Here is a 14,848-nt window from a genome sequence, read left to right as displayed (position 1 = left end):
CAGGCCTCTCTGTATTCCTCCTGCTGGTCATTTCTTACCGAGCAATAATATTCCATAACCTTCATATACCATAATTTACCCAACCATTCTCCAATTGATGGACATCCATTCAACTTCCAGTTTCTAGCTACAACAAAAAGAGCTGCCACAAACATTTTGGCACATACAGGTCCCTTTCCGCTCTTTAGTATTTCTTTGGGATATAAGCCTAATAACAGCAATGCTGGGTCAAAGGGTATGCACAGTTTGACAACTTTTTGGGCATAGTTCCAAATTGCTCTCCAGAATGGCTGGATTCTTTCACAACTCCACCAACAATGTATCAGTGTCCCAGTTTTCCCACATCCCCTCCAACATTCATCATTATTTGTTCCTGTCATCTTAGCCAATCTGACATGTGTGTAGTGGTATCTCAGAGTGGTCTTAATTTGCATTTCTCTGATCAGTAGTGATTTGGAACACTCTTTCATATGAGTGGATATAGTTTCAATTTCTTCCTCTGAGAATTGTCTGTTCATATCCCTTGACCATTTATCAATTGGAGAATGGTTTGGTTTCCTATAAATCAGGGTCAGTTCTCTATATATTTTGGAAATGAGACCTTTGTCAGAACCTTTACTTTTAAAAATATTTTCCCAATTTGTTACTTCCCTTCTAATCTTGTTTGCATTAGTATTATTTGTACAGAAACTTTTTAGTTTGATGTAATCAAAATCTTCTATTTTGTGATCAATAATGATTTCCAGTTCTCCTCTGGTCATAAATTCCTTCCTCCTCCACAAGTCTGAGAGGTAGATTATCCTCTGTTCCTCTAATCTATTTATTATCTCCCTCTTTATGCCTAAATCATGGACCCATTTTGATCTTATCTTGGTATATGGTGTTAAGTGTGGATCCATATCTAATTTCTGCCACACTAATTTCCAGTTTTCCCAACAGTTTCTTCCGAATAATGAATTTTTGTCCCTAATGTTGGTATCTTTGGGTTTGTCAAAGATTAGATTGCTATAGATGTACCCTTTTTTGTCCTTTGTATCTAATCTGTTCCACTGATCTACCGTTCTATTTCTTAGCCAGTACCAAATGGTTTTGGTGACTGCTGCTATATAATATAGCTTTAGATCAGGTACACTTAGACCACCTTCCTCTGAGTTTTTTTTTTCATTAGTTCCCTTGCAATTCTCGACCTTTTATTCTTCCATATGAATTTTGTTGTTATTTTTTCTAGGTCATTAAGATAGTTTCTTGGGAGTCTGATTGGTATAGCAATAAATAAATAGATTAGTTTGGTACCCTTACATTCTTGAGGGATAAAGCATAATCTCTGGAAGGGCTTGAGCCAAATGGAGGTTTCCAATAAATTGTTTTGGAACCAGAGGTTGAGAGTCTTCATTAGATTGCGCATATCTCAGGTGGTGAATATTTTGTTCATGAAAGCCCTTAAATTCAGCCATTTATAATAATTATAGTATTATATTCTAGCTGCTGGTGATACAAAACACAAAAGAGATTGCATTCCATTGGCAGAAAGTTGTAGGGAAGGGGGAAAGAAACCTTCTACTGAAATCCTTTCCTGAGGTACAAAGGACAAGTGTTAGATGAGGCAGATGTCACATTCACAAGAGTATAGAGCTTTTTAAAGTATTAAAGAGGATAAAAACATCAAAGCATGGACTTTTTTCTAATTTAGTAAATATATTTTGGTTTTTAAACACACTGCAAAGACTCCTGGACATTAAAAATTAGAAAAAAGGAAAGGGAGAAGTAAAGAAACCCACAAACATTTATATAGCACCTTATGTCAGGCACTGTTCTAAACCCTTTATAAATATCACTTCATTTAGTCTACTCTCAATCTTAGGAGTTGCTATTATCATAATAATTATTATTTTTTATTATTATTATGTTATACCTATTTTACAGTTGAGGATATTGAAATACAAATTAAATGACTTAGGGTCTAAGTCCAGATTTGAAATAAGGTCTTTCTTTACCTATTACTCATATATAAATAGTCATTTATAATAAAGTCCCATTTCTGCCCTTATTTTCACTCTTTCTTAGTCCCTTGGTATAATATAATGCTAGGAAAGATTTATAGATTCAAATGAAAGGTTCAAATTCCACTCGTGGCAAATTATTTACTTGTTCTGAGCCTCACCTTCCTGATCTCAGAAATTAAGGGATTAGACTAGATAATATCCAAGATCTCTCTGGTCTGAATCTTTGTTATTCTATGGATCATAATTTTTGCTAGCACGTTTTGAGTCACTGATTACTGACATAACATATTTCTTATGATATAAAATTGCCCAGAAACCACAAGTTTGGGTGTTGCTTTTCTTAGTAACAGAGTATTAGTCCAACTACTTTCAGCTGCTGGCATCTTTATTATTTAATACCTCCTGATGTCTGGTTTCACTATTGCTCTGGGTTATTGTTTCTCTGTATTGCTGCTGTTTCTGTTGTTATATTATAAAATTTTAGCTGGAGTTTTTCCAACTCTTTAATTCCATTCTGATGTAATTTTGTGAGATCTGCATTCACCTTCCAGACCCTTTTATCTCCTCTTTACACCAGTTTATTGTTTCCAACTAGATGAAAGCAGAAACACAGGAAGTCTGCATTTAGTGTGTTCACAAGTCAGGATTTTGCCATCTGGCAGTTCTTTTCATGGAGGCCAATGTAAAATCTCAGGGCCATACTGTAGTAGCACTCACAGAAACTATATAGATGTTGCTGCTGCTGCAAAAGATGCTTCTTATGAGAGGACAGCAAAAGTGGTTTCCATGTCATTTGCAGCTGATTTTACTTTTGGGGTTGCTTCTTCTCTTTTCCCACTTTAAGGAATCAATATAGCATTTAGTCACTTCTTTTCATAAAACATGGTTAAGACTTGAGAAAGGAAAGATAACACCTTTAAATTTCCACAGTGTTATGTGAGCATTTAAAAAATAGCTATACACATACATTTGTATGCACAAACGTTCATATGGAGTGAAGTGGCTTAAAACTGGTAAAATAAATACCTATTCTAGGAAGATAAACCTAAAATTTTAAGTAATTAAAAGCTTCTCAGAACTAGAAGGGAATCTAGAGGTGAACTATTCCAAACCATATTTTTCAGTTAAGGAAATAAAAATGTACTGAGATTAAGTAACTGACCTGAGAGCATAGAGTTAGTTAAAAGATTCCAATAAGGCCCAGTAGTCATTCATCTCTCATTGTCAGTATTCATTCATTCATTTTGCTATCTGTTTTCTCTACAATTAAACTCAAACCTTTTCTTTCAAAAACTCTTACCAAGAAAACTACAGTTCAAGACTAGAGGAAACTTTCAATTTTTGCAAAATTTTTATTTCCCTTTTTAGGTTGTCTATTTTCTTTTCTAGGACAAAAATAATTATTTTTATTTCAAGTATAAATATTTGTTGTTGTGGTTATCTATGTGGCTTTTCTAAGTCCATATATTTGTTGGCTACAAACTTGGTCAGCATACTGTCTTCCATCTTGCAGTACTCCACAAATAGGGAGGAGGTGTTCAGTTCTTTTGATGTTTCTCAACTTGTCTAATGAAATGAGAGTACCAGTAATTGGTTCATCTATAAGAAGAAAAACTGGAAAAAAGGAACTATACAGATTATATCCAGTTGGTTTACTGATTATGAATATAAACTGTCTGTGCAAGATGTAAGTTTTTCTTAATCACTAAGATAATGGCTATTGGCCATTTAGAAAGAGAAGAAAGGTATAAGCATTCCTGTCTTGGCTTATGGCTATGGTAGGGGTTCCCGTTATATGGAGTTTCATCTTATTTTCCTTAGAAACCATTTTATAAATAATTCCACATTAGTTTCTCAAATTATAATTTAAGAATGTTTTGATGGGCTACCTTGGGACCCATTTATAATAGTGCCTTGCACATTGATTAAATATCTATTGGATGAATGAAATATACTTTATAAACTATCTCTTGAAAAGTCAAATTATTTGTAAGATAGGACTTTTCTGTACTTCATTTTTGTATACAAGCAATGTTTAGGTTTGGAATTTAGAATCCCAGATTCTGTAGGATATTAAAGTTTTATTGTCCTGTTGTTTTTGCCTGGTTCAGTGATGAGTAGAATAGATCTTATAATGTTGTAATTTAATAATAATTATAATTACATTGCAGCATACAGTACTGAAAGTTTATTCATAATTTTTATTCTGAATCATTTTGGAGCTAACTGAATTCAGTGGATAGAGGTTTGGGCCTGAGTTAGAAAGACTTAATTTTCATCTGGCCTAAGACATTTACTGGGTTGTAGAGTGTAGGACCTGCTGTGCCCTTTTCTGGGCTGCTTTCCATCTTTGCTGTCCACTTGATCCACTTAGTTCTTAGCTGTGATTCTGTATCAAGCCATAACACACATAGCAGCCATATCTGGCAAACTGTTTTGGCAGCTGGGCTCCCAGATTGAGGATAGTAGCCTACGAGTTTGACGGGTGAAGATTTCCTCGGGCAGAGAAGACAGCTAAAGGAGATGCTGTGGAGCTTGGTCAGATGTTGAAGATACCAGATGTCATCCACTGTATCCTGACCCTTCACCAGATGTCTTGCTATTGGACACTAATGACTGTAGGCCTACTTATGGCTTTACTCGGCCCAATTCTGCCACATTTAAATTCAGTATATACATAAACCTAAAGACATCACTCATATCACGCCTCAAAGTCCTGTGGTAATAAAGCAGTCAATAGGGATACTCTGAAAGCTGTAGGAAGAATCCTGCATGCAGAAGGCTCAAGCCCTAGGACATCTTCTCACTGGAAGCAGCAGTAGGATTCAGCAGCCCCCAAGTGCCTGAGCAGCATTTAAAGAACCACACTGTTCACCTCCTACTGAGGAAGTAGGTAGAAAAAGTGTCTTAAAGATTATCTGCTTCATCCAACGCTGGCCTGCTAACCACAGTAAACAGGCATCCCACTCTGAGGTCAAAAAAAGAATAAAAACTTTTGCAAAGAAAATTGCATTCACCATTGTTTTATGGGATGTCTGCACATTTATAAACAATACAAAATCAAACAGCTCTTGCTGCTAGAGAATTCAGTAGGTATCATTCAAATAGCAGTTCTTAATGAAGCAAGATTGACAAATGAAGGCCAGCTTACTGAGGTCAGAGCTGGTTACACATTCTTCAGGAGTGGCCATAGTGAAAGAGAGTGCCATGAAGCTGGGTTAGGTTTTAAAATCAAAACTAATTTAGTCAGTAAACTTGTGTACCAAAGGAGTAAATAACAGATTAATGACAATGCAGTGCCACTTGCGGGAATGCAAGATGCTACATGCAGTAATGCCCTATGCCACTATCATCAATGTATATGTTCCCACAACAAATCCTGATGAGGTCAAAGAAAAATTTTATGAATACCTGGAGACCCTTACCATCAGTATGCCAAAAGGGGACAAGTTTATAATATTGGGTGACTTTAATAATGTAAGAGTAAACACAGACTATCGAACATAACAGGAGTCCTTGCAAGGAATGGAATTGGAAACAGAATAGCAATAGTCATATATTATTGAGTACTTGTGCATCTCATGATCTTCTCATTACTAGTACTGTCTTCCATTTACCTGAATGCAATAAAACTTAGTGGATGCACCATTACAGTAAACATTAGCTTTAAATAGACTATGTCATTATAAGAAAAAACAAACAGGATGTGAGAGACCAAGGTAATTTGTGAAGCAGAATGCTAGACTGATCAGACCTTTACCTTCTCCAGGCTAAATATTTCCATTCAACAAAAGAGATAGCCTGAAGCAAGACAGCTATTAGAAGATGTAATGTTAGCATATTAGAGAGCTTCCTTTATTTACAGTTTTTTGCTAACTTGGAAAGAATGTGGAGTTAACACAATTAGCATCTGTGGAGTAGAAAAGCCGTCACCTTTTGGAGATTTGGTGTATAGCACTGCTTTTATTCATCTGGACTAGAAAACTGGCAGACATCAAAAATGGTACACAAAAATTATTGGGAAATTCAGGAACTGCTAAATGAAAAATGAGAACTCGCACAAGATATAACAGCAAGATACTGTCTCTAATAAGTCAGCATTTAACTATCAAATTAACTTAACAAATTTAACTATCAAATTAACTCTCAAAAGTAAAACACAAACAAAGCTTGGAGAGACACAGTATTCTTGGTTCAGTAAGAAAACACATGAAATTCAAGTTTATGCTGACAGTAACAATACAAAATGTTTATATTATGCCCTGAAGACTATGTATAGGCTAAAGGCCTATAGTGTATCTCAGCTACTCAGTGCTGGTGATGTCACGCTGTTAGTGATGAGAATGTGAACCTAGATCCTTTCTAGCCAGATTCCTAATTGAAGAAGCGGTTTTGAACATTATTAGACTCTTCTTGTGTGTCAGAGTATCTGGTGCTGATTGTATTCCAGCTAAGATTTATAAGGCATAGGGTCCATTTCTCATGCAAAAGCTGAATGAGATTTTCCAAGTTACATGGCAATAGGAGGTTATCCCAGGAGGTAAAAGATGCCTCCATTGTTCATCTCTATAAAGGTAAAGGGAATAAGTTATCTCTCTTAGATATTGTTAGCAAGATTCTTCCCAGAGCCTTCCTTAGTAGGCTAATCCTTCACCTAGAAAATGGTCATCTGCCTGAAAGCCAGTGTGCCTTCAGAAAGGGCTGAGGAACAGTCAATAAGGTTTTTGCTTCCTGACAATTCCAGGAGAAATGCCAGGAGCAGAACAGAGGTCTATATACAACATTCATCATCTGTCCAAGGCCTTTGACATTGTCAGTCATAGGGGCTCATGGGAAATTCTTTCAAATTGTGGTTGCCCAGAGAAGTTCGTCAGTATCACGTGTCAGTTTCTCAGCAGCCTGCTTGCCTGGCTCTGGGAGATGGACAATGCTCTTAGGCTCTCCCAGCCACCAAGAGTGGGCTCAATGCTTGCTGCCATGCTGTAGCCTGGTGTTTTCAGTAGTGTTGTCAGAAAGTTGCAATGAAGAGGAAAATAAATGGCACCACGGTCAATTACCTCCCTGAGAGTAAACTAGTTTACTTGAAAAGGCTACAAGGCAAGAATAAAATGGAGGAAGGTTGGTGCATAATTTTTTGTTTGCAGATGATTGTGCACTCAGTGTACCCTCTGAGGCCGGATGCAACAAAGTATGGATTGATTCTCTGCTGCTTGTACTAATTTTGGCCTAACAATCAACGCAAAGGAAATGTGAGTTCTCCACCAACCAGCATCACACCATTCATATGTGGACCATCAATTTTAGCAAATGGAAAAATTTTGATCATTGTAGATAAGTTCATTAACATTGGCTGTAGACTACTTTCCCGGGATATACAAATAGATGAGGAGGTTGAAGCACATATTGCCAGAGCTAGTTCATTTATGGGGCTCCACAGGAAAGTGTTGGTAAAGTGAAAGCTACCTAATAAATAGAAAGTCTACAGAGCCATTGTGCTGATCTCATTGTTTTATGCCTGTGGATTTTGGACAGTCTACTTAGCACCATGGCAGGAAACGAAATCACTTTCATTTAAATTGTCTTAGGAAGATTCTGAAGATTACCTGGCAGGACACAGATATAGAAATCTTTTCTCAAGCTAAACAGGCAGGTATTCAAACTCTGCTCTAAAGAGTGCAACTCTAATGCCTAGCATTGTTCAAATGCCAAATGTCCCTTTGCTTAAAAGACTATTTTACAGAGATCTCACAAGACAGGCGCTTACAAAGAGGTCCAAAGAGCAAAGACACTCTTAAGGTTTCTCCGAAATACTTTGAAATTGATTGTGAAGCCTGGGAGACACTGGCTCAGGCTGCCCCGTGTGGCATTCCACTCCACCAAGGAATGTCTTGTGCTCTATGAATCAAGCAGAATTGTTATAGTTCGAAAGAAATGTGAGATGCACAAATTTAGAAACCTCTTCACTCCAAACATTCATATGGACTATTTGTGCCCAGCCTATGGTAGAGACCTTCCAGGCTTATGTAGATCTGATCAGCCACAGTGGAGCACACAGTACTGTGACTCTAACATAATGATGTCATTTTGGTTCTCTTCAAGAAGGAAGGACAGCAGCAACCAACTATATACTTACTAGTTGTGTGATGCTGGACAAGTCACTTTACCCTCAATCCTCTGGAGAAGGAATTGGCAATCAACACCAGTATCTTTGCCAAGAAATTCTCATGGACAGTATGATCTGGTGTCATGAAGAGCTGGACATGACAGATCTACTCAACAACAGTACAAATGATATAAACTTGTGTTAAGTATGGGATTTTTTTTCTGGTCTGGTCAGGCACTGTGACAGAAAAGTGGTTGGACAGAGAATGTTTAGGTATTCTAATATTGTAATTTTAACCTTTGCCTACATTTTATTGCTGGGGAAAAAGAATGTAAAAATATCAGGTATTTTAATGCTGCTGCTTATTTTATATACATAAAATATTTTAAAAGTCATTATTTTCCTAAGGCCTGGATTTAATCATACTTCTTGATCATATATATGAGATTTAATCAAAGTACTTAAAAGAGATGGCTATTCTCTCATAGATGAATTATTAGTCCTAGGATCGTTTATATTTTAAATTTCCTATAATATTAATAGTTGTATTTAATTTTCAATTTAAGTAGCATAATTTTGACTTTTATTTATTAGTTTTTTCCTCTGAGGGAATAAGCTCAAACTATAATGAAAATGTTTAATGGCATGGCATAGTTGTAATTAAGTTCACTTCCATAAACATCAACAGTAACGCTATGTAAGGCCTAGGAACCTGGCAGAAAACTGACTGAAATGTACCTTTTGCTATTTTTTCATCGTAATGGCAATAAGCCACGAAGAGACAAGCATTTCTTCCATGCCTCTGAAAGTCCAGACACACTAGACCAGATTTTAGGAGTTCAGAGAAACAAGAAAGCCATCTCTGCTCAATGATCTTATTGCAGTCTGCCAAAGAAAACACGCACATATAAGAATGTAAGTGAAATTGGGAACAAGTGATGCTCAGGAGACTTCTTGTACAAGCTTCTTATTGAGCTGAGCATTGAAGAGTTTTAGGAGTTTTGAGAAGGGACCACTTAGGAAGGTCAACTCACACACATACACACTCACACAAACTCACACACACTTTTTTTTTTTTTTCTTTTTCTGAGGCTGGGGTTCAATGACTTGCCCAGGGTCACACAGCTAGGAAGTGTTAAGTGTCTGAGACCAGATGACCAGATTTGAACTCAGGTCATCCTGACTTCAGGATCCTGACTTTATCCACTATGCCACCCAGCTGCCCTTCAACATTCTTTTTTGTAAAACTTTGTGTTCTAAATTTTTCTCCCTGTCCTTCTTCCCCCAAACAGGAAGCAATGTATATAAGTTAAATATGTGCAGTTTTCTTGAACATATTCCCATATTTGTCATGTTTTATGAAAAAAAAAAATCAAAACAAGAGGGGGAAAAAACCTTGAGAAAGAAAAAAGCAAATAAACAAAAAAAAAAAAAATTCTATGCTTTGCTCCACATTCAGTCATCACAATTCTTTCTCTGGATGCAGATGGCACTTTCCATCTCAAGTCTATTGGAATTGTCTTGAATCACCACATTGTTGAGAAGAGCCAAGTCCATCACAGTTAGAGATGATACTTATAAAGCACTTTATAGACTATAAAGTACTTCATAAATGCTAGCTGTAGGATAATTCATCTAGAACCAAGAACTCAGGAGGTGTGTATAACTAATTAGAACTTTAAGCATGTTAAGCATGTATAATAATATACAGTTTGGGATTTTTGTTCTGTAATGTAATTAGGCATTAGTTTTCCATGCCGTACTGAAGGAGGTAGTGAGTATATGAATGTGAATGAGCATTAAAAAATATGGTGGCATGAAAATATAAATGAGTTTTTGTCTCATCTCCTGATTTAAGGTGACCTAACACAGAGTGCTTCAAAGGACAAAAGGAAACGAAGTATATTAATATCCATGTAAAATGCCTTGTTACTAGTATACACGACACCCATGAGCACATGTATACACACACACACACACACACAAACACACACACACCTACACACACACACAGCCAGCTTTCTACAAAGTATTTTAATCTGCAGTACTAAGAAGTCTTGAGGAGAAAAAAATTAATTTTAAAATAAATATTGTTTCATTTTCTTTCAGGAAAAGTTGCTATCAAAAAAGAAGCCTTGTGCACCCACACTGGCAAAGAAACATGGTTTTCCCTTCAGCCTGTTGATTCCAATTCTGAGGTTCAGGTAAACATTAAAATTTATATATTTTTAAGATTGTCACATACATAAAATTAGTAAAACAAAACTGGTTAGTATATGTAGTTGGTACTAGTTTATGTAGTTTCAGTTTATTTTTAAATACATTTTTTGATATTTTTTGTTTTTATTTCCTAAATTTCCCCATATCCTTATATCTCCCTTCCTTGCTTCTCCCTGAATCTCATCCCTTGTTTTAAAGATTGACATACCCATGGCCATTTTGGATGGATCTTTTTGTTTGTTTGTTTACCATTTCAGTTTTTAATACTGACACAACAGACAATAAAATTAAAATTGGCAAGGGGTAGGTTGAGTTGATTTTGTGTTCTGTTTTATCTTTTTTGGTCTCAAGTGAGAAAACACCATTGCCTCTTTCTGGCCTTGAGCTGGTCTGGAGGTTGGTCTGTTATAAGATGCAGATAATATCACTGTATTTTAAATTTTTTGAAGTTTTTTTTTTTCCTGTTTTGATTCTATTTTTATTTTCTTTGATCATCACTTTTCTATAAAATGTGGCAGTAGTAGTTGACATATTTTCCAGCTCTAAATCTGAATTTCAGTGTTTCTGAATTACTGTAATTATTACCTAAGGTAGGAGAGTGAATGAAATTAAAAACTGAATGTTTATAGTTCTTAACTAAAAGAACAGTAGTATCTTTACTATAAATTGTAGGGATGAATTTCTGGGGGAAAGAACAAGTTTGATTCGGAATATATTGAGTTTAAGATGTCTTATTGGTTATGAAGCTAGACGTTTCCAGCAGATAGTTCCTAGCATGACTGTATTTGATAAGCATATTCTTTGCTTCTTTATGCCATAGATAGAAATATTGACTAGAATTGGACTGTATGACAGTCTGCTAGAAAAGCCTTCCTCCAGATGGCGGTGGTGGTGGTGGTAGTAATGGTAGTAATCATAGTTACGAATATTTATATATAAAGATTCTCTAATGGCCACTCAGAGGAGCCTCCCTGATTTGGGGCCCAGCACTTTTTTCACAGAGCCACCTGGCTTTCCCCAGAAACTTTAGGAGCTCCCTGTTTCCAAAACAAACACTTCTTTGGTTACATCCATACTGATTGTACAGTATTCATATGCACTTTCCTACTAGCCTAGGATCTTAGATTTGTTGTTGTGCATCCTTCCTTGTGGATTGGTGACATCATGGGCTGGGGTTTTAACTTACTCATGAATTAAAAAAGGCAGAGTGCCTCCCTCTCTCTTCCTGAGTCATGGAGGTCCAGCAGCAGGACAGAAGTCAGATGCCTGGCTCCAGCCCGGGAGGCAGAGTGTGAAGCTGGCCAAGTTCTGATACCCCGCAGCTTCTGCTTCAGCTTCCTGAATAGTTACTAGAACAAGTTATTCTTACCTATGCCTTCCTCTAGGAGAAATCTAGGAGAAATCTCTTTGATACACCAAAGAATTTGAGACTTGCCGCTCTAGCTTAGCCCCACTGCTGAGACAGCTTACTGGGGGAGGCCTCTTAGAGTCACAGGGAAGAGTTGGGTGACGGGGACACTACAGGTGAATGAATAGGCCTGGAAACTCCCAAAGCTGGAAGGAAGCTGAGATACCATGGAATCTCCTCCCACTTTAGAGTTGAGGAAGCTGAGGCCCCGAGAGCTGTACGTGTCAAAACGCAGTTTGAATCTAGGTCCTTCTGGTATGATATCCAGCTCATCATCCATTACACCACCTTTCTTCTGTGATATCTGCCCTGTTCTCCCAATAGAATATAAACTCCTTCTGAACAGGAGCTATCTCACTAAATCATTAGTGCTGATTTATAGTATATTCAGTCATTTTTCAATTGTTTCTACTCTTTATGACCCCATTTGGAGTTTTCTTGTCAAAGATATTGGAGTGGTTTGCCATTTCCTTCTTCAGCTTATTTTATATATGTGGAAATCAAGGCAGACAGGGTTGAATGATTTGCCCAGCTAGTAAGCATGTGAAACCAGATTTGAACTCAGGAAGGCGAGTCTTCTTGACTTTAGGCTTCTTGATTATTCCATAGCACCACCACACTGCCCCATTTTCTGGACATGCTTGAAAAAATTTATAATGATTAGTTTCTCTGCAATTACAAGGACTTTTTTTTTTCTTTCTTTAAAATAACTCATTTTCTTCAAAGCTCTTTGGAATTGTTTCCTTGAGAGTTTTCTGTTCTTCCTCGTAGAATGGTAGCCCCTGGGATTTTGCTTATTCTTTCCCTCTAAACTCTTTGAAATCTGTTCTTTTCAAATCTGAGGTTTATCTCAACATTATGCTTAGTTTTCCCTACTTAGCTATATTAAGATTATGTGGTCACTTCCTCCCAAGGTTCCCGTCATTTCTTCTTCAACAACCAGTTCCTCCTTATAGGTCACCATCAGGCCCAGAATTAGTAGTTCCCCTCATTGCTTCCTCTACCTTTTCAAGAATGAAATTGTCTTTAAGTCAAAGTCTATCAGCTTATTCTGCTTAATTCAGGAGAATGCTAATAGACAATTATCTGATTAGTTGAGTCCCCTGCCACTTATTATTATGCTTTTGTGCCCTCTTTTGTTATATGCTTCCTGAATGGATTATCTACATTCTCCTTCTGGCCAAACAGTCTGTAGTATATCCCTCCACTGATCTCTCTTCATGTGACATTTACTCTCTTGGCTTAGTCTGTGGAGCTCCTCTCAGAAGACTGCTTACTTGAAGTAAGATGTTACTCCAAATCCAGTAAATCCAGTAAACATTTATTAAGCACCTATGTGAGGAACTTTGCTAAGCACTAGGAACATAATCAATAAAAAGAAAGATGGGCCTTGCCCTCAAGAAATGTATCATCTAATGGGGGGACAGCCCACAAAAGGAAGCAGGAAAGTGTCATAGGACTCAGAGAAACGCTTGTTCCATGGAATTTAAACCAGGAAGGGCAGCAAATGAAAAATGGAATGAGCTGAATCCAGTTTCTGCACTCTGTAAAGGAAGGCATTGGGAGGAATTTGAAATTCCACCATCCAGCCCTCCAACCAGAGAGGAGAAGAGGTTGAGGGAGATGTTGTCTATCCAGGCTGGAATGCATGCTGATGAGTTTAGAAGTGATGAGCTCATCTTGGGAGGACCATCTTGTTCCATAGAGTTGAAGCTTTTTATCTAAGGTATGCACTTCTAGTCATGAATAACAACCCCAAAATCTCTGTGACAACTACAAATCCAAATTTACCTCACATTAAAATAAAATAAATAAATAAAAATAAAAAAATTTAAAAAAAATTATATATATATATATATATATATATATATATGATATTTTAGTCTCTTTTCCTGTGTGTTGTCTTTTCAGAATTACTGGGCCTCAAAATTGAGAGTTGGTGGTTTGCCCCAGGTCACATGGCTAGAACATTTTTGCCACAGGACTTAAACCAGGTCTTATGAGTCAGAAGGCTCACATTCTTTTTTCTTTTTTGATTTAATTTTTTTCCCAATTCCATATAAGAAAATTTTTAACATTTGTTTTTTAAAAGTTTGAGTTTCAAATCTTCCCCCTCTTCTTCTTTGAGAAAGCAGTTTAACTTGTACATATTCAGCCATGCAAAACATTTCCATATTTGCTATATTGCAAAAAGAAACACAGATCAAAAATAAAGTAAAAAACCCATATTCTTGGATCTGCATTTTATCAATTCTATCTCTGTAGGTACATAATATTTTTCATATCATAAGTCCTTTGGAATTGCCTGAGGTCACTGTGTGGCTGAGAATAGCTAAACCATTCTCAGTTGATCATCCTTATAGTATTGCTGTTTGTACAAAGTTCTGGTTCTGCTCTCTTCAGTTTGCATTAGTTTGTGTAAATCTTTACAGGTTTTTCTGAAAACATCCTGTTTGTCATTTCTGATAGCATAATATTATTGCATCATAACCATATCCCACAACTTGTTCAGCCATTCCCCAGTTGGTGGGCATTCCCTCAATTTCCAATTCTTTGAAAAGCTCACATTGTATTCACTATACCATGTTACATTTCATAAACCCTCTCTTTTTACATGTAGAAGTTTATTATTCACACCATTTAAAAAATTAAGAAAATCTGTAGTTTCAAAAAGATTTTCTTTCTAGGCTTCAGTGTTTTTATTTTTTTATTTATTTCCTATGTTCCTTGGTATCATCCACTAAATTTCCTATTCCCATATCTGTTCCTTCCTACCATTCTCCTACACTCAGAAATCTTTGTATCTAAAAAAATTATTTATTAATCTTTTAAAGTTGTCATCTCTGCCTTCATATGTCAGCAAATGTTAATTATTTAGGCATATTAACCACGGACACATCTAGATTAAAATTTCCACCAATATGGCCATTGTTCTCATTAACAGTTTTTTTTATAGTTAAATGATAGTAATAATAATAACTAACGTTTATATTGGTCCAGTGGTAGATTCATTACCTTAGTTACTTTCACCTAACTACAGCTAGCCATCCAGATTTTCTTCTGTGTGCTACTTACTAAAAGTAAACCTCTGTGTAAAAATCATAGTATCTCTCT

The 14,848-nt window shown here is 36.4% G+C and overlaps 1 protein-coding gene across 2 annotated transcripts in view; it reads left to right on the top strand.

The window, feature by feature from the left end:
- RASA2 (RAS p21 protein activator 2) overlaps window positions 1-14,848 on the top strand; it is a 129,765-nt gene that overhangs the window by 28,826 nt on the left and 86,091 nt on the right. For both annotated transcript variants that reach the window (XM_074298479.1, XM_074298478.1), the window contains exon 4: window positions 10,216-10,310. In XM_074298479.1, the coding sequence (XP_074154580.1) occupies window positions 10,216-10,310 (95 nt within the window). The remainder of the gene's footprint in view (window positions 1-10,215; window positions 10,311-14,848) is intronic.

Source organism: Sminthopsis crassicaudata, chromosome 3 (assembly GCF_048593235.1).
Source record: "Sminthopsis crassicaudata isolate SCR6 chromosome 3, ASM4859323v1, whole genome shotgun sequence".
Classification (NCBI taxonomy): Eukaryota; Metazoa; Chordata; class Mammalia; order Dasyuromorphia; family Dasyuridae; genus Sminthopsis; species Sminthopsis crassicaudata.
The sequence above is the reverse complement of the archived record's forward strand: the minus strand, read 5'-3'. Positions and strand labels throughout refer to the sequence as shown.